This window comes from Crassostrea angulata, chromosome 6 (genome assembly GCF_025612915.1).
Source record: "Crassostrea angulata isolate pt1a10 chromosome 6, ASM2561291v2, whole genome shotgun sequence".
Lineage (NCBI taxonomy): Eukaryota > Metazoa > Mollusca > Bivalvia > Ostreida > Ostreidae > Magallana > Magallana angulata.
Window position 1 is genome coordinate 27,693,954 of NC_069116.1, and position 25,803 is coordinate 27,719,756.

Below are 25,803 nucleotides of genomic sequence, written 5' to 3' on the forward strand. Positions count from 1 at the left end.
TGTAGAATGTACAAGTTACAATGGAGTATGTCTTCCTGTGCATAGTCTTAGTTTCATCTACTCAAATTCTAAAGACAAATTAAACTCCAGTACATTGTATCTGCCAACTTATACCAAAAAGCTCAGAAGCTGCTTATTGTCTTCCTCAATTATAAAAATTTTTATTACCATTATTGTATGATAATTTCTCATGTTTCCCATGGCAATAATTTTTAAAACCTAATTTTAATGTTACCTCATTATATATGTGGTGGAAAATATCAAAGATGTAAAGATAGCACACTTGAATGATCATGCCAATCATACTGTATGCAATTGTTTCAAACTTCATTAACAAGAGGCATTCTTGTGAATCTATATTAAGGTTATAAATGGGGGGGTTGTTGTTAAATATTTGGCCAAATTTTAATGTTTCTAGGGTGAGCAGTCTGATCCATGGACCACTTGTTCCATTAATAAGAGTACTTCCAGTAAAAATTTTGCTCTATGATTTGGTCTCTATTTTCACATGTACATTAATTTAATATGTTAAATAGTAACAAATATGGATTTCAAATCTTAATGTTAAATTTTATTTTAAATAAAATTAACAATAAGCAATGACACAATTTTTTTCTGATACACGTTCATCAGAACTGTCTTTATTTTGTACATTTGCAAACAGTCTGAAGTAGACTACTGATAGCTGAAAAACTCTGAATATGATGCTTTTGAGATATCTGACATAACTACCGAAAAAGAAATGATAATAAGAATATCTAAAATATTTAATGACATTGTTTACGATGAACAAATAAAGTTTAATTTTGAAGTATATCTCACGATGGATGCAAGCATGACTTAAAGAAAAAGACAAATTTCGAACCAACATAGTACATGTACTACCAATAACAATAATTTGTATATTTATTTTTTTACAATATTTGTTATGTCAGTCAAAAATAATCAAATATATATTTTATAAAAAAAAAAAAATTTGAATTGAATTTAGTATACTGTTCAAAGACCAAAAAGAAAATAAATAAATAATGAAGTTCCACAACAGAACACGAGCCATTTAACACCAATGAAAAGAATGCACCACAAAGACACCTAATGCACCATTTAAAGTTATACCATTCACTCTTATAAATAAAAGAATTTCACCTTTCTTGCACTTCATGCTCTCCTTATCATCTGACATACACCCACTTCCACACATACGTTTGCACTACTTTAATACATGTACAGTACACATGAACACTTCAGCTCTTCTGCACCACAAGATTTACATAATGCTCTGACAGTGAATATGTTCAACATAATTAATATATCTAGATCACAGACAATGGTGATTTGGCATGTTTAAACAGAAAACTTGAAATATTTACAGTTTAATTTCATATTCAACAATAACAACAAATTCAACAAAAATATACAGCTCTGTCAAAATACAAAATTAGCACTTAAAATAAAAATTCAGATTTTCCATCCTGTTCAAAATACCATGCACAATATTGTTTCAAAATTTGACTTTGCTAGACTACACATCAGGCTAAATATTAATAAAGTTACAACTGTAACTAGTACACACTGCTTTGTCAAGCAATGGAATATATAAGATTAGTCTAATGATAAAAAGCAAAGGTAACAAATGCAGACACGACTTGCTAAAATAAAATGGGGTAAATATTACTCCATTAATCATATACATGTACATCAGTACAGCTTGACTTATGGACTAAAGGCAGAAAATATTTTACAAATATACATTAGATGTATTAAAAAGAAACATACAAAAACCTAGACTTTAATATTTTGATTAAATGTAATTATCATTCTCATGGAGAATAACTTTGATGAGAGTTTTTTTTTTTTTTACCATTCTTACAACAAGTTAACATGTGTGATTTTAGACATTCTGATTCACATACACAAATATGTGAAACAGAGAATCAAATTAAATACAAAGTGCATGGATTTCAAATAGGAGTAAATAAGAGGTCTATAATGAGTAAATATTGAGACTATGATGTAGTGGTGGCAGTGGTAACCGCGACGGTGGATGTAGGAGCAGTGGTGGTCACTACGCTTGGCAGGCTAACCACAACCACTGGTTTCACCACAGGCTGACCCAAAACCCCACCCACCTGGGCACCCTGAAGGAACCCATGTGGAAACAACGGAATCTGCTTCAGAAGAGGGCTCGAAAGCATGGAATTCAACTGTGTCTGTGTCAGTCCTTGTGCCAGCTGCACACCTGGGGACATAACCGTCATTGGAGACACCAGTTGTGTCCCTTGTGTTATTTGAGCAAGTGACATTAGCTGCTGCATGTTTACACTCTGTGGCAGACTAGATGGAATTGATGCAGATATTGAACTAGTTACAGGTGTGACAACTTGTCCTAGAGATGTCCGTGGCAATGCTTGAGCTAGAATATTGAAGGGTATTTGTCCAAGCATATGAGTTGCTCCACTAGTTGCAAGAGGTCTAATGCTAGGTATATTTCCTAGGGCACCCATGGATTGGGTAGCTGAAAGTGGTGTAGCAGTCATTGGTGAAGCTGAGAATGGTGCCGCTGAGAATGCAGAAACTTTGACAGTGCTTGTAGCATTGGTAACAGAAGATGTGGTGATGACAGATTGTTTTGCCAAACTTTGTGTTGCAGCATTGTTCAATAGTTGCTGTTGCTGACTAGATGTCAATCCTGTCATTAAGTTGGTAGACACCAGTATTGGCTGGGCAAATCCTTTGGCCATTGTTACAGGCATGGCAAGGGTACCCTGGGATACTAGTTTGTTAATGGCTGCTAACTGTGCTGCACCTGGGGCAGCCACAAACTGTGTTGCTATAGGAATGCCCAAAGAATGTCTCAAAGGAATGGTCTTTAGTGGTACAGTTGGTGGTTTAACACTAGGACTAACATTGGTCACTGAAATGACAAAGGAATTCAAACAGTTAATATTAAAGTACAATGTGTTCTTTTTATGATATTCAGCTCTTTTTGGTTTTTTGATTCTTGGATCATCAGTCCATTAATCTTCAAATTGGTATCATCCCTGATATGTTACTTGTTCTTCATATATAAAATGATTTTCTTTAAAAAAAAAAAATCCTTTGGTATTCTAGTGTTTTAAAAAGTTTTTGGCTACAACAACTCAGTTTGAACAAATAATTTTCCAACATTCAAGAGTAATTGAACACTGCTTAGGATATGAGAAAGCAAGATGCTGAATTTCCCAATCATTCTATCATCGCAGTAATGTTTAGGCATCCCGTTGCTAAAATATGGCTGGAAAACGATATTACTTGAATCATTGCAAAAATACTTTGACCAGGGGTATTTCTTAATATCTCTGTTACATTTATTGACAACGATGTTAAACATTATATTTGATGCATTTTTGTGACGTCATATGTACTTTGTAATCATGTGTCGGACGAATCTTAATATTGCAAATGATCTATATAAATCGCATCAGTGCAGGTGATTAATGACATTAAATCATAAATATTTTGAAGAAATATCCTTTGTTATGTCATATACTTTGAAGTTCTTGCTTGGGCTTGAAATAGATATTTTGTTTATGGAAGATATTGTTGAAACATTCCACAAAATCATCAAAATAATGCACATTTTTACTTATCAAAAGCGATTTATAAAAAACTGGGGTAAATCCATAGGTTTCCCAAGCACGATTCACATTGATACTCATATTCTCTACCAATTTTACGTAAAATATTCTAAAATTGTGTTGACCTTTCACCTGCGCCAAGCTGGTTTTTACATGCATTAAAATTTCATTCAGTTGTTTACACGTAGCAGGGAGAGTCTCCAAACTACTAGTTTATAAATAGTCTTTTACTTTAAACGAAGCTTTAAAACTGCCGATTATTGAATACTGATTATAAATATGAATGAATTCTGTAGGTCTAGCATTAACGGCAGGATCTATGTAAACAAAACATGTGCTTTTATTATTGGGTTGATATAATTCACTTTTAACGTTTAGATACGTTCCCTGAGAACTATCGACAGGAATGCAGATTGTTGCGTCAAAGTTAATTGTTAAGTTAAGTGACTTTCTACACATCGCTGTACAATCAATCGGGAAGCCTTAACATGCCTGCGATGAATTCACCATAGGTGTCCTCTCGATAGCAGCTTACCTGTTACGATGGCACTTTGTTGCTGTTTCTGTCTTTTCTCTAATGTCCTGGCTAATAGCTGCGTGACTGGTGTTCGTGTGTCCACAGAACTGGAAGTGGTCACAACAGACTGGACTGACGACATGGCCTCTGACCTCACTGGTACTGAGGGCTTTGTCAACAATGAGTTTCCCACCAGCGGAGACATGAGATGCTGTTGGAGTGGGGACTTGGAGGTTGGAATTTTGAGGATGGTGGCTGCAGGCACGTTTATATGGTCTGGCTTTGCGACCTTTAATACTGTCATTTCTCGCTGATGATTGATAGAGTTATGATTGCTGCCTGGGAATAATTTCTTTACTATATCTCTTTCACCTGCAGAAATATCATAGTCCCAATATTACAATTTTTGTCACTAGTGCAATCATTAAGCATTTTCATTTGAATACATAATATATAACATTTTTTTTATTTTATCTGACCCATTTTGCCTACATTGTCACTAAGCAATGTTAATTTCGTTCAAAACATTTTTACAAACGTATAGGAATAAAATAACACAGACCAAAATAACCCATTAGGCCAGCATTTTTTAATTTTTAGATTTACGAAATATTTTTCAAATTATTTGGGTAGGAGGAGGGAAAAAAAATAAAAATAAAATTGAAAAATTTGTCCGTCGAGAAAAAAAATAAAAATAAAACAATTTTTCAACAATATTTTTTTTATTTTTAAAATAAGAACACATGTCCTGGAGCTGCCATTTTTTTTAAATATACAAGTAATTTTGGTTGTTGATGATGTTCTTATCATAACATATGTTATCCATGGGCACTGAAAATTTGTGTTAATATATTGTATATGCATGTATAAAAACGAAGGTTTTTTTTTTATATATATACAAGTACATACTGTACATATACATTAAAACCAAAAAAATTAAGGGAGTTTTCACTTCTTCCTTGCAGAAAAATAGGAAGAAGTAATCTTATTTATTTATGTAATTATAACTTTTATAAAGGAAATGTTTCGTTATTTTGTTAGCTTAATGACACATAAAATAATTCTCTTTCCTTCAGTCATAAGACTCCTGTGTTCAGTGTGTTTAGGGTTATTAGTCCAACCCTATGACCCACTTACAACCGTTATGTAGAGGATCGATTTCCAAACGGTTAAATTATGATTATTTTAGAATTTATTTCGCAAAAATGTTTTTTAAATAAGTAACTTATCATTTTCTTGCCAAGGAGTTTTTTTTTTTTAATTTACGGAATTGTGATAGAAAAAGACTTCAACTTCTCTTTCTTGAGGAAATTCTGGCTAAGTTGCCGATCACAAAACTTAAGAGAGTCATAAATTGTAGGGTTGGACGAGAGCAAACAGGAGTAGGCCCAATGGTGGTTTTTTGTGACTTCTAGTGCCTGTGACTTGATCGGAAAGAACTTGGTCTTTTTAATCAATGCATGAACAACAATAATACGTGATTGCATCAACATTATTTTTATTTTTACCAGAAAGGAAATTTCGGGTCGGAGGAAAAAATAAAATTAATAGCTAGTTTAGGTCCTTTTATTTTTATTTGAATTTTTAAAAAAATAGGGTCGGCGGGTTTGTAAATCGAAATTTCAAAAAATGCTGGCCTTAGTATATCCATTATAACAGCAGTTTCATTCATTGCATCTGATCCTTATGAGTACAGACACTGCAATGGTAAACTTAGAAGATTCTACTTATACTATACAATGTTAAAATATGGGTCACTTTTATCTGAAGTTATAGGTGATCAGCTCCCATAGACCCGAGATCATATAATTTTTCAGGATTTTTTTAAATGATAGAAGATTAGACTGACTAGTTTCTAAATATTGCTACATGTACAGGTAGCAACCTAAATAATAAACTCTTGAGTTGAATATGAAATAAAAGTTGTAACTTACCCATAAAGGACTTGCTGGGACTTCGGATGTCATCTTCATCATCATCACTGCATATTGGACTTCCTTGTTCTGTACAAATTTCAAAAAGATTTCCTTATAAGAATACCTTGGTTCTATTTTAAGTCTCTAGGGTCATCCTTAAAAGAATGCTTGTTTGGAATTGCTGCCTGGAGGTTTCTTGACTGAGGGGGGAGGAAAGATCAAACCTGAAGTTTAACTAATTAAGAAAGGTTTTCAAAAAAGTATTTTTTTTTTTTCTAATAAAATTTTATCAAAAGGTGGGGGGGGGGGGGGGGTATTTCAATGAGGCGGGAGGCTATTTCAAACAAGCAATAATTTTATTTTGGCCAAAATAATAGCTTCATTTTAATACTATTTTTTGAGAAAAATTGGACCCCCTCGCTTAGTTACTGTACTGGACTCCTCTGTTGCACAGGGTTCAATAAAAAACAAACCTGAATAGGGTATGCAATAGTTTGCTTCTTCAATAATTTCAACGTCTCTATCCTCTGTTCTTATTAAAAATAAATATTTTACAGGTTTTTCCTATGTTATTCTATAATAAACTTTTAATATAAATAAATACGCAATTTCTGAACACCACAGGGTTGGAAATTCACCAAAAATAGCAGCCAGCCACAGGGCTGGCTACTTTTAAAAGTTACCAGCCCTGCCCAAAATCTGCCAGTCCTGATAAAAAAGTTCATTATAATGAATGAACTATACATAAAGCTTAATATTTACATCTGTAACACAGGCCCCTCGAAATCTTTAACTTTTACAAGCAAATATTTGAAACCATATCTAAACATAACCCAAAGAATGCTTATTATTAAGTTTAACATGCCTAAAAAAATAAAACAATTTATTTACATGTACTATATAATTATAAACCCTCTTTTAGAAGCCAACTAACAATGTCATGATCATGAACTAGCTTTCTAAACAATTTCAAAGATTGACAATAATATGATATCAAATATTGAAAGGGATTAAATTAAAACAACTGTAAATAAATGTGATAAAAATCTATTTATTCGGTCAGATGCACTCCTTTTAACTTCTAATGGTGTTTTGGTCTCGCAACACTATTTTTCTGTAGGTTCAAAATATCATGGTCAAAGCAAAATAATTCCAGATTTCTCGTTTGTTTTGAGGTGTTTTCTGCCAGTGACAGGGCTCTGTTTTCAATGAGATAAAAACGTTTAAAACGCATATTTTTTTTCGCTTTTGTAAAAATACGAGGTAACTTGATATTCTTATGCCAATTACTTGCACAGGGGATGAAAATGCTTGTACTTGAATTTCAACCACATGAGTAACTTCGATGTCTCCGAGTAAACTTGTGTCTTTGTATTTTTGTTTGCTACTAAATCGTGTATGAATTATTGTTTTAAAAGTTGTAAAGGGAGATTTCGCCAGAAGATTGTTTAAAATCAACTATATACCCACATCTAGGGCCTAAATATGCGTAATTTTGGTCAGAATATATCGTAAAAAATAATAGTGGTGTACAACCTATCCACCCTCGACATTGTTTACAATAGAGCTTCCCATGTGTTTCAACTGTACATCGGCGTCTTTTGTTTTGATTGTATACTTTTTTTCCCTTAGCGTCAATCAAGGAACGCTTTTTGGGAATCAACAAACTCAAAAACTTGCGCATCATCTAGCATGTTGCTCATATTGCAATAGTGCCGAACAAAATTGTATTGCGAATACTGGTTGGCTATAACAATCATTCAGACCAATGAGCGAATAGATTACAACTTGTAGAGCTTACCTAATTCTCAACGAAACCTAACAACCGACAGTCTGTACTTTTTGTGAATGAGGTAAATAACTTAAAAATAGAAATTGTCGGTTTTAAACTAGGAACTGGCTATTAAAATTAGCCCGACCGCCGGGCTGTCTTTTGAAGTTTCGCCCCCGCCCGCCTAAGAAACAGACCGTCTCGGGCGGTCGGGCGGGCTCTTATTTCCAACCCTGAACACCAGGATGAGAAGTTTGAACAACATATTGCATTAAAAATTCAAAGAAGGTTACCTGTTGCCGTTGAAGTAGAATTGGTGTCTTGTTCATCTGGAAGAGTAATCCACTGGTTTAAATCTACTTCTATATTCATTTTGGCTAGTTCTGACTTTAAACTTTGTATCCTCTCTTGGAGAGTTATCTTCTCCTTTGCTAATCTTTGCATTTCAAGCTCATATTCTTTCTCTTTTCTTTTCACAGCCTACCAAAGAAGAAAATACATTTATATCCTGATTGAATTGCCTCCCTTTGCTTTTAACGCATCACCAGGTGACCTCTCACGTGTTAGTGTTTATATATGATGGACCAATCAAAATTCACCATGTAATGGGTTTTAAGCCATGGTTGCCAGCTTAACCTACATAAATGTACCAAGTCTAGGCTCCGCCCCTGATGTTTCTAAATTTAGAAAATCCTGCATAAGCGTGTCCATGTCATTATACATGTACACTATCTTATCATCAAGTACTGTAACTTTCTTCAACCATAGACAGATTTATTTTAGTGAGGAGATCGCTCATTTACAATGTCAATGCCTTGGCTGTTAATAGTATGGTAGACAAAAATATATGGGCTCATTTCAAATTTCCTGCATAAATTACCTGAATATATCGAATAGAGCCACGTAGAATACAAAGATTTGATGTCCTTTTATCTTCTAGTGTTGGAATTTGTTTCTTTAAAATGTCAAAGCATTCTTTTAAATGTGCCCGCCTGCAAAATGAAAATTAAAACATTATTCATGCATTAAAATTTCTAATCATTAAAATCTACACCAATTCGAATTCAGCATTAAATTAATCATTCAGTTTGCCAATTTCTTATGTATATGTTGTTAAATCTTCAATACAGTCAAAGATTAATTTCAAATTATAAATCAAGGTATGGATTCAGACACAGAAACTGCTACTGTCTTTTTCATATGTTCCCTTGCCACTATCTATTTATGAGATCATTTCTTAATCCAACTGACTAAGACTATGATTTAATACATAATTAGGAATAAATTACAGACACTAATGTAATCAACTGTTAGTTAAATTGCTACAATGGTGTCTATAACATGACATTATAACATTATATATATACTAATTATATTCACCTGTTTTTCTCTAATTTATTGTGAACCTCTCTGGTCCCAGCTCTGAAATGTTAATCAATGCCATCAAATTGTGTGCTCTCAAAAACAGTCAAGAATCATAAACTTATCAAACATTTTAACGTTAATCATATTATTATAGGCTACACTATAATAGTTATTTCCTAACAGGGAAGTGCTTTCATGATCAGTCTTTCGAAATAAGAAATTCTCAAAAATATTCCCTCTCCTTTTTAAAGTTTGACATTTTAAGTTAAACTTTACCATCATTTCACCCTTAATGATTTATTTTTATTTAATGGGTGTTCAACTACGATCTCTTCCTGAATATTGTTATATCTACGTATAGACTGTTTCGTCATCAAGCACGTGGAAGATACCGCAAGGTCAGCCGTGTTTACATTTGTTTCGACTTACCCTCCTGCACGGCGACGAAGTGTTGCATCGTCTGGGTCCATGTAAATTATTTTAGCAGAGCTATATGAATCTTGAGAGGTGTCTGAACCGTTTGCTGATGATACTCGACCCGCAGACTCATCAACTAAAGGAATGTAAAATAAGCACTTTCATGGCGTACTCATACATATGCAAATGAGACAATGAAAGCGAGACCGGACGATTTACACCAATTTTGTGTACAAATTTTAACCTGAAGAAAGTCGTCGTAACGTTTAAAATACTCAATATAATCTCAAGACAGAAAAAGACAACGATTAAACAAACAATATCAAAGCAAAGAAGACAATTCATATGACTAAATACTACCGAATTAAATCCGAATATTTGCCATGTGCTAAACATACCACGTGTTTTGGACTGGTTACGCCATTCCAGAAATTCAGCAGCTTCAAGCAAAGTATCCAGACTCATTTCAATTCTCGATTAGGTAAAATGAGAAACTGGTGGTATGAATATATCCTTTGCAGAGTATGAAATTGGTCGGGCTGCAATTTTTGTACGGAAAAAACGCAAAACAACGCACATTCGAGGAAGATGGCGCGGCCCGACCAAAACACTCAACGCTAGGAAAATATCGATGCACCACGTGGTTTTGAGTGACACCTGTCATTGATTAGCCAATGAAAACTTTACATTTTGACGTCATCAGGACACCACGTTAAAAATCACATGCTTTGTTTTGGTTTGTGTACACGAAAAATATTAACCTCTGTAACTTATAGAGCAATATAAAATCGGATAGTATTTTCAGGAATTCTTCTGATTTAGCATTTTAAAATTTCTGAGTGTCTAAGCTCCAGCAGATGCCCGCAGACAATAATATTTTAGTGGGCGTTGTCTTGGCAATAATTGTTGTGGAAAGGTAAAAACCACGTGGTAATGCCCATATATGGGTGACACGTGATAAACAGACCACGTTAGGTGTTCGGGAATTAACCTATCTATATAATCACGTGGGCAATTTTTTTTAAATGTATCTTTAACGAGGCTGATTATTAAAATAATAATGTTGAATATTTACTGGTACTTCATATATGGTTTCAATGTAATACCAACACATTTATTATAATGTTAATTTCATGTTTGTTCGATTATGTGATCTGTAAAATTTTAAGTGCTAAGTGAAATTAAAATAAAATTTATGACCAATAATGTTTATGTAGTTTTTTTTTAAATAGATATGTTAGCAGAATCTCTATTATTGGCACCTGTCAATCTAGCTGTTTTAGATTTCTTTCATGCACTCATTCTCTGAGTCTCACTTAGGTCATCAGATATGCGTATTATATATTTTATACATAGTATTTCGTCGAAGGGATAAATAAATTGCATATATATATATAGAGTAGGCGTGCATGCAGACTTCGACATCTTTATAATTAACAACTTGCCTGCCAACCCCTCCCCTTTCTGGCATAATAGTGAAAATATGCTGACTGATAAGAATTTCAATGGATGAAGCAAGATCGATACATACATGTGCGAAGCCACAATTTATTCGGCAGAGGGGCACCTTTATCCCCTCCCCCAATTTGTTTGTAAACATTATTCATTAAGGATATTAAATGAATATAAAACCCGACTCCAATAACCCTATCTGTGCATATTACAGACTAATCAATGGTCTATGGACTGAAAACTAGTCCATGTTTCCGAGGGTGGGGGTTCCGATGTAGTATTTTGCTTAAATTTTAGGGAATACATAACACTGCATATGGTCCTTCACTATTCCTTTCAAATTTCTGGGTAGACACCAGCATTGATATTTAGACGCCATTTAATTGAATACCATATATCATATTATACTTCAATATGATTATCCTACAATTCAATTTCAATTTCAATTTCTTTATTTACCAATTAAGGGCCTTCAAGGGGCAACATGAAGATTGTACATACAACATCCAATGTACATAAAACATTCAATAAACATACACAAGAGGGAATTAAAGAGTTAGTTGATTGAAAGAGCTAGGACAGACATGAACATTTAATTAGTATATATACGTATGTTTCTATACACTCAATACAATGTCTTCTGTATATTTATGTTAAACACAATACATGCATAAATATGTCAAAATACAAATGTAAATACAAATCTGAAATAGTTTATCATATGATTGAAAAGATAAAAACCAATATTTGACTAGGAAATACAAATTAAGGCAATGCCTTTTGTAAAAATTTACCAAGAGAGTTTAATATATCTAATTCTTCATAAATAACGCGTTTTGGTCAAATAAGTCACGTGACAGCGCGAACAAAACGTCGTGTCTCCCGGGGAAAAATATTATATTCCACCTCTTTGGAAATCTTGGAAGCATGAAGTCGATATAAGATGTAGACAAATATTATCATATATTTGAAAATATTTAAACATTTTAATTATAATATATATATATATATATATATATATATATATATATATATATATATATATATATATATATATATATATATATATATATATATATATATATATATATATATATCACAAAAACCAGTTTAAATATTTATATTATTCGAATTTATGAAAGGAAAGATAACAATAATGTAGAAAATTAACCAAACAAGCACGACGTAATTGCTTTCAAAAAGTCGAAAAACTATTAGAAATTGACGTATTTTGTATACAGTGGCGTCAGAAGCAAATTAAAAATGGGGAGCTAGTCTGATCAAAAATCTTGACATGCAGGAAAAAAAGTTCTTGGGCATGGTTATGTAAAACTTTGCGAAAAGGGGGGGGGGTAAGCCCCCCTAGCCCCCCCCCCCCCACCCACCCACCCGGTCCCGACGCTTATCGTATAGTCATATATATGTTGTTCGTTAAAACAAAACGTTTATATTGCATGACTGTTCAAGAAAATGAAGATTTATTCCCCTTGAAAATATTTGATGTTTCTACTAGGAGAACAAAATCTTCAATTTCCTGAACATTATACGAGAAATGTGATTTTTTTTTCTGGGGGAATCATATATTGAATTTTCTTATTTTCCCTCATGATCATGCAATAAATGTATAAAGTCATCGTCTGTGTTATGGACTTTGACACGATTTGACTTAAAATTTTCAAATTTTATTTTTCCATTTTCAATGTTTATAATGATAAATATAAAAGTTTATAATGCTATGTCAAAATTTGGAAGCAAATATCAAGTTATAAGCAAGATACAGATTTCATAATTCTTTGTTTTGTAAACAAAGCTCGAATATTGTCATTTTTATATATATATGTGTTGTATTGGTGTAAGTTTCAATCAAATGTAACTTTCTTTTGTTGATAATAGTATTTATGAAGATATTGAATTACTTTAAATTGTTTTTTACATGTCATTTTGTCTAAGAAATGGTAATTCTCTACATTCCATTTTTTGTAAACAACTATAAGACTCGAGCTTTGTTTACATAACAATCAATTCTTGCCTCTGTATCTCGCTTGTAACTTGACTTTAAAATTCGATATTTTGGTCAATCATTTGAAATGCACCATGCAGTAAACCATTTTATACATGAAAAAAAAATAATTTGTTTGATCTCAAATCGTGTCTAAGTCCCTTTAATAAAATGTAGGCTTAATTAAGCCGCTTTTTAAAGAAATGTGGGTACTATACTCTGTGTCAAGATATTCTCGATTCGCATTTTGCTTAATTACTCGATATTTATAAATACCTCAGGGTTCAATCGATTTTTATTCAAAAGAATGAAATGCATCCAAGAGTTCTCCTTTAGAACTCCCCCTCTACTTACCAGGTATAATTACACGGCTAAACAAATTTATGTCTACGGAAATTTTGAATTGCAACAGACCCGGATGAACGTTAAAAATTGTGCGAGATATTCCGAGTGGAGAAAAAATGTCAATATTCCCTATTACAAATCTCCTTAAGAATTCAGTTTTCGTTCCTATGAATTTTTACAAGTGAAAAATGATAATATGTGAATGAAGTTATCTTAATTGGAAACTTTTCATTTCAATTATATTTCTTTCACATGTATATGTATTTTCATTAAAAATCGTTCAAATATGCTGCATAAATATCTTTGGTCAGACTATACAGGAACTTATAGAAACGTTTGTACATTTTTTGACGGACCTAACACGAGCAAGTTCGTTCACTTCATTTGTGATATGTCGATTTTTTGTCGAGGTACATATCTTCGTGTATTTAAACCGGGTTTCCCAAAGAAAAATCCGGTCGGCTGCCAAAAGGGTTCCCCTATTGTACGGATAACTCATCCTATAGTTTTCTAGATTGGAAGTTGTTATTTTGCATATCAATTGCATTGGCGGATCCAGAAGGGGGGGGGGGGGGGTTCCGGGGGTTAGAACCCCCTCCCCCCCTTTCTCTGGGACAAATGAATTCTTTTGAAAACGTTTAATGTCTATTTAAAGGCAATTTTTCCCATTTATAATAGAAATACTGTAATTATCTCAAATAATTGCTTTTAAAATTGCTTATTTAAAGAATTTCGTACTGCGTCCCATAATTTTGTTCTTATATGAAAAAACCCTATCGATTTTTTTTATCGAAATAAAGTACATGTACATTGTACTCCCCTTCAGTATCTGATGTTTACTACACTGAGTAAACATGTGGAAAATTAAAGAAAAAATACATAAAATTAAGCAGTATCGCTAAAAACACAGATTTATAATAACATCTACAATGTATTTTCTACTCACATTTCTTTTTAAAAAAAATTGATTATAGTTCATACAGTTTTGAACTGACGAGCCTTCGAGTAAAACGACGTTTAAGTAGGAGTACATGCACGCATTCGTTTTACTTTTAAAAGCTGCTTTCAAATGTATTGTTTAGTTAATTAATTAAAGTAAGTATAATATATGAGTTTTACTTCGTTTCATACGAAAAAATACAAAGAAAATTACATGACCCGCTCATGTGGGTTTTGCTATTTTTCTGGAATGCTAGTTGTATACGCACGGAAAACATTCAAAAAGTCCTTATCTATTGACAAATAATGAATTTTGTACATATTGGTTTTCATATAAAAAGTAAGTAACAGTATTTTACACAATATTGCCGGAAATAAATCATCCATTCCGTGTCACTTTTGAAAGTATACAGCAACTATGGATGCCATCGGACACGTACGTGAACCTACCTTCGGCGACATCCTTAAAACAGAGCCTTAAAGTATTGAACTGTCAAAGTTAGGATAATGTAAAAGAAAGAAGTTAAAGAAAGAAAAACAGGTAATTTTCTTAAAGCATGTAATAGGTCTACATACAATTTTAATACTCATTTCCTGCATGCTCAGCACCCAGGCTCATAACTGAGACATAATGTTATTTATGTCTCTGCTCATAATAATTTGAAAGTTTTAGAAATATTCATACTAATAAAATCATTGTGAAAAAGACTTTCTTAAACTTAAGGCTTTATAAATGAAATATTAATAACAATATGCAAATTCTTGTTCGAAAAATACTAGTTTGTCGTTTGCATTTCATTTTGTTGGACTCTAAACTAGCTAGCTACTATAGTCTGTCCCAAGTTATTGCTTCCATCACTTTTTGATGATTTTTAATAAAAATACACATACCTGTGAAAGAAATACAGTTGAAATCGATGAAAGAGAATATATCCTAGATGTCTTCATTGAACAATTATCATTTTTCACTCATAAAAGTTCACAGGAACGAAAACAAATTTCTAAAGGAGATTTATAATGGGAATTGTTTACATCTTTTCTCCATTCGGAAGTACTCGGGATACCTCGCGCAGTTTTTCAACGTTATAATCCAGGCTTATTAATGGCTGATGCAATGCAAAATTCCCGTAGACTTTTTATTTTGGGATGTGTATAGAAACCTGAAGCGGTAGAGGGGGAGTTTCAAAACAGATAATCTGGACATTTTTCATATAAGTGGATGAACGTAGTTTGAGCACAAAAGTATTTATGATTATCGAATTATCAAGCAAAAAGTGGTGGAAGCAAAAACCCGGGACAGAGTATAACAGTTAATCCGATATTCCTCTATACTATTCTCTTTTGAGAAGTGGACAGGCATATCCTACACTGAAGTGGATGCAGGCTATGCCTGTCCACTTCTCTAAAGAGAATACCTCTTAGACAACACCAATAACCCCCAGTTTGATTTAATGAGATGCAAATCATAACATCTCCTTTTCACATGTTTTTATTTTTTGCGCTTAAAATTTATATCCCAAACGGGTTATTATATCCCATTTGGGCGATTGGTCCCAACCTGTTGCACATGTCTTCATAGAAAAGCAAGGGTGTAAAAAAAAAAGAGGATAAAAATGATGGTTTTAATTAAGATTGTCTGGTCAGATTAGAAATCTAGCTGTGACTTTATAGAAGTATTTCTTTATCGATTTGGATGAAAATTTAAGAAGAATTTTTTATGCATGATTAATTTACATACAAAGTAAAATATATTATATATTAAGTACTTATTTAAAGTGCTGCAATGGGATTTGATGTGCTTTGCAAAATATGCCTGGAACCTGTTATTGCATCTGCGCAGAGTTATGCATGTTGCTGTTTTGTAGCTATTTCAAAACTGATTGTTCAATTTTCACAATCAGAGTAGTACATTTTGCCGATCTTTTTCTGGCTTGTAAACTGTTGGCTGTGAAAATATGTTTCAATTCAGTTCACATTGGTTTACATTTTTTAACTTGGCTTGCATTTTATGTACATTAATTTTCATTCCACCATTAAAAACAGTTTTCAGGTGAATAAGATGGTAAAGTCAAAGAATTCAGTAAGTTTACAAATGATTTACTAACTTTAAACTGTAGCTCTTTGGTACATGTTTGAGTGATGGACTGGAAAGAAACAGTTTTGGCCAAACATTATAGCATTGAATCATGATTTTTTGAAGTATACACTCTCATAACTGCAGCGGTGTGTGCATACAAATTGAGTAACGCGCGTTAGCGCGTTAAGAAAATTTGTATGCAAACACCGCTGCAGTTATGAGAGTGTATACTTCAAAAAATCATGATTTAATGCTTATATTTACATTTTTTTAACTTCTTGCCTTGTCTGCAAATGTGATTCATACCTTAAAATTCCTATCTTATCCTAAGGGTAAGTTAATATTAATGGAAGAGCCACAGTAACAGCCACAAGCGTGAACTTTGATTTTCGCTTATGACGTTGCAGTTTACAGCGTTCAACGTTTGTGACGTCATAATAAAACTCGTCGATTTGACCTTTGACTACTTGTTGCATTTAGAGGCATTTGAAGATCACAAAATTCAATGGAAAATCACAGTAGGATGTAAATATAAAGCACTATACTGTATATTTTTGCACATCAAACATACATTTGTTTTCCCTTGGACTGAAATGTCACACTTTCATTGGTTTAAACATAGCACGTGATTGCCTCATATATCTCTATATTTGTTCGGTGAGAAATAATATTAAGCAATATGGCCGTCATTGGCCGACGCTTCGCTTACTCATTTCAACATTTCATAGTATTTAATACATAAACCGCATGCCGTAAGTTCTTAAAGTATTCGGAGTAGTTGCCCTTTGAAATTCTTTAAAATTAGAGTAGTTGCCCTTTAGAATATTGACGTCACATTGTTTTGTCTGGAGCAGAACAAAATGGCAGCGTCGATCTCTGCCGAGGAAAGGGAAAAACATCTAAAATTGAATATCGCTATTTGTGAATAAATATGTCACTTGATAGTCCTCGGGAAAACAAAACACTTATTAGGTTAGTTACTGACTCACTACGGAAATATATTGGGTTGATCAATCTCATAGACGGCTCGGCTTCGCCTCGCAATCTATGAGATTGATCAACCCAATATATTTCCGTAGTGATCAGTAACTAACCTAATAAGTAATAGTATACACAACTCATAACCACCGGTTTGTTTTCTCCCAATAGACTGATGCAGATTTATTGATTCACATTAATTATTCAAAGAGAAAAAACACATTTGTGTTCAATTTGAAATGGTATCAGCTTGAATTTATCCTCCCCCAAAAATAACCCCCCCCCCCCCCCCCAAAAAAAAAATAAATCATGAATTCCTTACCTGCAAACGCATTGTTTTTTTTTTTTTTAAATCTTTATAAAGAGAAAACAAACAATTTTAGTGATAGCCCAGTTCAAGACTTTCTTTCCAGATTAATACACTGTCGAAAAGCACAATATGTATACATATATACCAGCACTATCTTTGTCACACTCTTAAATGTCAATGACTATGTCAAAATACTTTGATTTGACTGTCAACCTCAGATTGCTAAGGGTCAAAGTTTTCATTGGGCAAAATTACTCATTTACATGTATCTGTCAGTGTTCATGTTAATTATAAACAGTTTATAGATATCTATTTTCTGATTGATATTTAGAATTTTACTATTTTGGGACTGGCAGTGACTATCAAAATCTGTTATTTTTTTATGAAAGTGAAATACATGTACACATTGTTTATTTGATATACATGTACTAAATGTTACAGACTGATAATTCAATTGTTTAGTTTTACATTTTGTTTTTTTGTATATTAATTCTAGACTTGCATAATCAACTGGCCACACCAATTTACTGTCTTGTTTTTCGGACCTGCGCTTGTATTTAATCTGTTCTATGTTCTGTTCAATTTCTGCTCTATTTTTCGTATATTAAATTGTTTTTATTTATGAATTAGATAAAAGGTAGAAATAATATAATCATTGGCTCAATTTTCTTTATATACCACCTAAAAATTTTGCTTACAAAAAATAATTATTTTACTATTTAATCCCTCGCCTGCTCGTACTTTTTGCATCAGATGTCTGATCAACAAGAAATTAAAATTGGAGTGGCCTTATTTTAACATTACAAAATAACAAAGATAAAAGTTCTCTCATCCTCATGTGTGTCTTATCATTAAGCTAGTTGATATCAGTTAACAATTTGCATATGATATCCTGCTAATACTTCATTTCAATCTGAATCTCTTGTGAACATTTTAAAAATGTAGATTTCTGTAAACCCTTTCTTTTATAATAGTACCGGTAAATGCAATTTCTCCTTTATCCTAGCTATGAGGTAAATTGCCGTAACCATAGAATAACACTCATTAATATTGTTGTTGCCAGTATTTAGCCTAGCTTCTATGGAGTGAAATGAAGCTGTTTGTTGGAATTTGCTTTTAAGAACTTCAAAAACTTCCTTTAGATTATCTTTAAAGTATATGTGACACATTCAGAAATGTTTATAATGAGATGGAAAGACCATATGGCATTCAATTAACTGCATTACATATTAATTCCTCAAATTCGTAACCCATTTTTTATGCTCACACTGCAAAGTTCATTGAAAAACTTTGGAAGACACATGTAAATTTAACATCGATATGGCCCCATCTCTGAAGGTCATTTTAGGAATGTTACATAGAATGTCAGAGGTCATATTTAAATCAAGGATGTTCTTAAGCTGTTGGTATGTTATTATTCATATGATAATCTTGCATGACTAAAGACCATTTGATTTTAAATCATTGTACAAAACTGAATTTGCACATCCTGGAGTCTTAGTTTTGTAAGTAAATTAATACAAGCTTGTTGAAGACTAAAATAAATTTATAATGCTTTGGCTGTTATTTTACTGGTTATCATTTTATTAGGCTATGATAAGGGCAATGAATTTCAGCTTAGTTTCTGACTTCTCAAAATACGTAGCAGACTTACTTAAGTGTAAATTCTTGTCTAAATTATATGTATTCACTCTTTATGGCTTATTTGGCATCCACTTCATCTACCGTACATATTTTGGCTTTGGGTAAAGCCCGGTAAAGGATGCTTAATTATTTTGAACAAGTGAACAAAGTTTTTATTTCAAAGGTTAAAGTTGAAGAGGATCACAGTAAAAATCCTTGAGAGAGAATCCTTCTCAGATTTTAAAATCCTAAAGAATGCTTGTAGATAAAGTGTGAGGTCAAATGTTAAAAAACACAGCAGCCCTGAAATTAAATTTTGGATCATGATATTTTTTTCTCTCCTTGACCCAATCTTGCCCAGATTTAACCAAAAGATTGCCTGTACATTAAAGGGTGTGCAGTAACATTGAATCAAGTGTCACAGTCATAGCAGAATTTACTATCCAAAAGATTTCATGTTTTATTTAAGACTGTCCAAAGTTAATTCTCGTGTAATGATAATTTCAAAATACTAAACCTAGAGAGGCTGGAAGATAAAATTTTAACAGGCAATTTTAATGAATTCACATTAAAGACAAATACTATATGTATATTACAATTAGACTTCCAGTAGTTGTCTGCTGATCTGTTCATGTTTAAGCTTTAAAGAAAAAGGAAGGTTATATTCAAAATGACAGTAGCAGATTGTTTGATTTTCATAATATCAATCTCCCCTGGACCTATCCTAGCAGACAACATAAACATATATAGCTTTTGCTTTGCTTGCATACTTCAGAGTGCCTGTGATGTTTTGCAAGTTAAGGTAATATCTAAGATGCTGCTTTGAAGCTTTAAAATTCTGAGTTATTCTAAAACTGAACCCAAAAGATCAATGTTGACTTAGCATAAAGCACCCTTGGGTAAAGGACTTTTCAGTTTATTCAATTAAAGGGCTAAAGCCTTTTTAAAGGAAAATTATTGTTTGAAAAAAACCTTCTAGAAGGAGTAATGCACCGGAAGCAAAATTTTTATTGTGAAGATGATAATTAAATTTAATGATCTTCTTTATCCACTTGTACTATCATGGTAGGTATTTGCATGTTTTAAAGTATTAAAATCATCTGCATGATTTAGCTTAAATATTATTTGTAATATACAGAACAACTCTGCAAATCTACGGTATTAGCTCACTAGGAGTTCTACTTCATCCCAATGAAATTTGAATTCCGCAAAAAGAATCATAGGCGTTTCAGGCAATTTTTAAAGGTAAGTTTGAAGAAACACGAAGTTCAGGATGTGTTTTGACCACGCCCCAATCAAAGTTATCACCTAATAATACTCAAAGAATGATTCCTTATTCCTAAAACTATCAGCTATGTGCAAAGTAAAGAGCAGTCGTTGTTTGTTTATAATGAGAAACCCCCTAATGCAACAAAGACATGATATATCTTACAGTGATTTGTTTTGTGAGATTTTCCTCCACCATACAAAATGTATTATAAAAAGTGTTTATTGTAAAGAATGATGTAGTTTACTGAAAGCTTACCGATAGGTTACAATTTTTGCTGACAGAACCATTATGAGGCAATTTTTTTAATATTCTATGCAATGTAATATGACTACTAAAGGTTATCCACTGTGAAAATTATTTGAAAATTTTGTTCACAGTATCTATCCCCTTCTTTTAAAACTACATGCATAACATTTTGAACAACAGTGCAATTCTTGTCCCTATTTCCATTTTGGTTAATTTTTTAAAAGGTATGACCTTCATTGTTTAAAAAACATACTAGGATAGAACAAACAAAATATAAACAAAAAATTTGTATTGCCTGTAAAGTGGCTGGTATTTTTTGTAAAAATTTTAAAAAATAACATTTACTTTAGTGTTTTACATGTTTGCATTAATGTTGAGTTTTGAAGAGACTTTTATCTTTGGTAGTTATAATTACCATATAAATTTTTGTAACCTTTGACCTGTAAAACATTCCTATTAGATGCATGGAAAATTTATTCATAAAATGATTTTTTCACTTTTCCAGGGACTGAAAAACATCACAGCCATGGCATTTGACTGTGCAATTTGTGAAAATTTGAAGAGCTTTTTCAAAAACAAGCCACCCATGGTCCTGTTTGTGATAAGTCTGGGAGCATTTGCCTTGGTGCTTTTAACTCTAGCATACATAATCAAAGTGCAAGAACTACCTAACCCTGATCTCACAAAGGTACCGAACTGTTTTAGGGTTTTGGGGGTTTTTTTTGCCTGATAGCTCAAACATATCATGTACAGTCTTATGGGTTGACTTGGTACGATTTTTTTTTTGCTGAGTGTGATGATGTCATTGGCCATTAGAAATAGTGATTGCATAAGTGTTGTCACGATGATCAATTTTTAATTAAATATCGGATGGAAAGATTGTCGATTTATAATAATCGATTTGAGATTTTATAATCGGTTTATTACATTAATACTATACCTATCTTTTGTTCATTATTTTATATTTAATGAAATGAAACTTTTCCAAACTGGTTTTTTTTTTCAATCAATCAAAAATATGTAACACTTTAATTGATAACAATACAACATACATCTTATTAGCTTTAAAAAGTACTGGTAAGTGCAAATTACACTCATATATTTGAAATTAAAATCATGGCATAAAATTTAGTGCTCTATTTTAAAACAATTTGTTACAGATTTGATTATTGGCCTATCAACAGTTGGTATGAGACAACCAATTTTGCCAATTAATCGATTGTGATTTTCAGCAAATTTGACAGCACTAAGAACATATTATGATGGAAATTTTGTTTGTCTTTTTCAGGAATGGAACCACTTTTTTGAAAATTTTGCTGAAGTAGAATTTTGTGTGTTAGGAAATCAAACAGAAGACACAATCACTACAACCGCAGAACCAAAGCTCTCAGACACATTGTTAAAGCTTCACGATAAAGTTATCAAAACTACCCCACCTCCTATAGATGAACACGTTGTGTAAGTGAAAGACCTTTTTCCTCCACTGGATAACCCTATACAATAATTGCTGTTTTTGAGGTCAATATGATAAATTTAGCTACCCGAGAAGTACAATATTCACCTAGCCAAAGCTGAAAGTGTGGTGAATATTGTACCTCTTGGGTAGCTAAACCATTATATTGATAAAAAAAATTGCAATAATTGTTTTATTATTATTATGATTCAGTGACAGATTGATACAGACATATCAAATTGAGTGTTATTAAGGAAATAATTTTAGTTTGAAGCAATGGGTTCAAATTGAAAACAAATTAACAACTGAGAACAAAACAGGAACAAATTAAGAGACACAACATTTCATTGGACAACACAAATAATGATAACCAATGGTAGCATTTTGTAATTCCTGAGTTCTGACTTATTTTTAGTCCAACGTAGAAATAATCAAATGTTATATTGACTTTCTAGGTCATGTGCAGGTGAATATAACATTATATTTTTTCTAGATTGTTGGATATCAGCCAATCATAGAGCTAGGAATTAATCAATCATATAATAATTTAGATTTCTGCAGCAGCAACCTTTACTTTAACTGTTAATAAATAAATGAACCCCCATAAAAACAATCTATAGATCAAGACAAATGATTCTTTTGATGGAGTTTTTAATAGAAGACAGTATTTCTCTTTTGCATTTTGTCAAACAATTCATATGATAACTTGAAGAAACTTTTAAGTGTTAATACATATACATAGAAAAGTAATGTATTTTTCATGATCTTACAGGAATACTTCTATATCCATGCTGATAGAGGTAACACCCTCTCAAAGTGACAGCTTCTTCAATATATCAAACAACGTGACCACACTGTTGGCAGCCGTCAATGGAAGTGAACTCGGACTCAGAGGTGATCATCATATATACAATGTACATTCACTTGAAATGATGAAGACATGTATATTTTATATAAAAAAAATTTAAAATGCTATCAGAAGCATGCAATCTGGTTACTGCTATGTTTAAACAATAGTACCTGTACCTATTTCATGAAAATTTTAAAGGTAATATGTATGTAATATACAGTATGTCAGGTCAGAGAAGTGTTTGGGTATTCAGGTTCATCTGTGCTATCTTTTTCTCTAGGGATGGCCTCTAAGATGAGCATGAACGTGTCCATGATGTTGCCTATCAAATGGAATGAAGCTGTTTGCACAGACAAAAACTGTCAGAAAATACAGATTTTGACCTGCATTAATTTCCAGGGACCAGCTTCAATTTTCCCCAGCAAAAGGTAATGTAAGGTGGGACAGTGAACGTTGAATAGAATAAAAAACTAAAGTTCCTGTGATTAGTCTTGTTTGGTCAATATCAGCGTCTACCCTACCCGTACTTAAACCACAGATAATTCTAAAAACCAGGCATTTAATTACACTCATGCTTTATGAATATTTCGTACATGTATTGATTAACCCAGTTTCACTTCAAAAATGTATCAAATAATTACATACACTGTAGTCTTTTTAAGTGCTTTAATGATACTTAGTTCATAATTGATAGATATTCAATAGATAGCAGCAGTATGCACAAATAACAAGCATTAATACTGCACAAGGCACAGCCTTTAATCACACTGTAATTTTGTGATTTTTCAGACACTTTGGGGGATGTACCAGCACAGTCGGCGTGACAGAAGGGGTGACGGACTACAGTTCCCGGATGGTGGGCTATCCTCGCAGTTACACGGAGGAAAACCTTTGTGCGCATTTACCCAGAGTCACCATGAAGTACAAACTGGATCCCACCATGAACATGCTTCTGACACTCGTAAGCGCTATACGATTCATGTTTGGTCTTTGTCAAAATCAATGAGTCGGAAAACTAGTACGGTGAAGGAAATGTTTAATGACGAATTAGTAATAATTTATGGTGTCTCAAAATATGTGGATGGAAATACCGAAAGAAAATAAAAGCCTTGTTCTGACAGTTGTTAAAGACAGGAAATGTAAATTGATAATTTTTTCAGAAATCTACATAACTGGAGAAAATCAAAAAAAAAAGAAAAAAAAAAGATATCAAATAAATAATAAACCACATAAGGGTAAACACCAATTGTTTTATGTGGCAGTTAGCTAGCATACAATGAATCCTGGTAATAAATGTAGTAATTGAGATCATATGATTTAGCGTTGTACATGTTTTTGCAGGAGGACAGGTCAATCATCAACCTCCACCTCATGCACACCACCTACTTTCTGTTTGTGATGTTTGTGACCATCATCTGTTATGCCCTTATCAGAGGCCATCCTGCCACTCACAAAAACAAGTCCGGGTCTTACTCAGAGGTAACACAGTAGTCTCATCTGGAAAATTGATGAGCATGAATATTTTATGCTCATCATATCAATATTACCACTGTGAAATAAAACTTAAATATTGATTTTAGTGGTTGTTAATCTTTCTGAGAAAAATCATACTCGACGTCAATCCGTGTGGTATTTTGATAATTTCATGATCAGATTGGCCATGTGAAATGTTTTGTTTGATATGTTATAATGAACCTCATTCATATATTGTTTTTATTTTAAAGGTGTCGACCAAAGTTTGAGATATGCCACAACACAGTTCAGAACAAGTGCAATATTTTGATTACAAACAAATTCTACATTCCATTTGTTGTTTGCTCATTATATGTGCCTATACCACTGTGATGTTAAGAGGCAGAATTGTTTCAGTTTGAATCTCCCAATAGTGCTTACTTCTGCTGGACATCATGTTATGGGACGTAATGATCACTAGATCTCATGAGCCATAGCAGTTTATGTAGGACTCCACTCTACAAGAGAAGACAGTGTATTTTACTACAGTAATTGGGGGTTTGAAATTTTTAAAATGTGTGAAATTCTACAAATTTAGATAATGACTTTATTACAGTGAAAGGTGAAGATGTTTTCATATGCCTCCATTTTCAATTACAGTACTCCAGGTTTTCTTAATTCATTTTGATGTGTAAACACGTATGTTGGCTATTTTTTTTAGATTCATCAAGATTGATTTGGGAAGTAAATGTTATTTATATGATTCGTACAGGTAAATTTTAGTTGCATATACAATGTACATGTTAATGTGTTCATTTTATTTGATGATATAGATTTTTATTGTTTCATTGAATTGTCATTAAGTTCTTAAAATAAGTTACAAAACTTATACTGTTTGATACTTAAATATTTAAATTAAATGGTTTGAAGAGAAGATATTGCCCTTTAAATATCCGGTAATATAGGAGTTCCTTTCAAAATGTTCGTGGGTTAAAACAAGGACACTTTGTCCTAAAGAGATTGCTTAATATTTAATTTTAGCAGTCTTGGTTATGAGGTAAATTTTATACGGTACATACATATCTTCTAAAGATATCACAACCCTCTAATGCAAAATAAATTATCAGCAACATAGAAGTTTAACATTGATGATACTATTGGTGATCAAACTCGGTTGGAGTCCTCGGAAATTCTACCTGTACAGTG

The 25,803-nt window shown here is 32.6% G+C and overlaps 2 protein-coding genes across 5 annotated transcripts; one reads left to right on the forward strand and one right to left on the reverse strand.

Annotated features, from left to right (window-relative positions):
- Positions 1-605: 605 nt before the first annotated feature.
- On the reverse strand, positions 606-10,731 carry LOC128188627 (max-binding protein MNT-like). Its single transcript, XM_052859788.1, has 8 exons — positions 10,002-10,731; positions 9,616-9,739; positions 9,202-9,243; positions 8,702-8,813; positions 8,115-8,301; positions 6,069-6,137; positions 4,153-4,506; positions 606-2,914 (listed from the first exon to the last, which is right to left on the reverse strand). The coding sequence occupies exons 1-8, from the start codon at positions 10,066-10,068 to the stop codon at positions 2,007-2,009; spliced, it is 1,863 nt and encodes a 620-aa protein (XP_052715748.1). The 5' UTR covers positions 10,069-10,731; the 3' UTR covers positions 606-2,006.
- A 4,007-nt stretch (positions 10,732-14,738) lies between these two features.
- LOC128189557 (transmembrane protein 248-like) lies at positions 14,739-25,098 on the forward strand. 4 transcript variants are annotated; one of them, XM_052861211.1, is made up of 10 exons: positions 14,740-14,879; positions 16,382-16,418; positions 20,465-20,571; positions 21,348-21,530; positions 22,131-22,300; positions 23,068-23,189; positions 23,426-23,573; positions 23,935-24,106; positions 24,487-24,624; positions 24,870-25,098. In XM_052861211.1, the coding sequence occupies exons 3-10, from the start codon at positions 20,518-20,520 to the stop codon at positions 24,885-24,887; spliced, it is 1,005 nt and encodes a 334-aa protein (XP_052717171.1). In that variant the 5' UTR covers positions 14,740-14,879; positions 16,382-16,418; positions 20,465-20,517; the 3' UTR covers positions 24,888-25,098. The 4 variants fall into 4 exon arrangements, with proteins under 4 accessions (XP_052717173.1, XP_052717170.1, XP_052717174.1 ...); XM_052861213.1 differs by lacking the exon at positions 20,465-20,571 and having other exon boundaries at positions 14,739-14,879; XM_052861210.1 differs by lacking the exon at positions 16,382-16,418 and having other exon boundaries at positions 14,739-14,879.
- Positions 25,099-25,803: the final 705 nt, after the last annotated feature.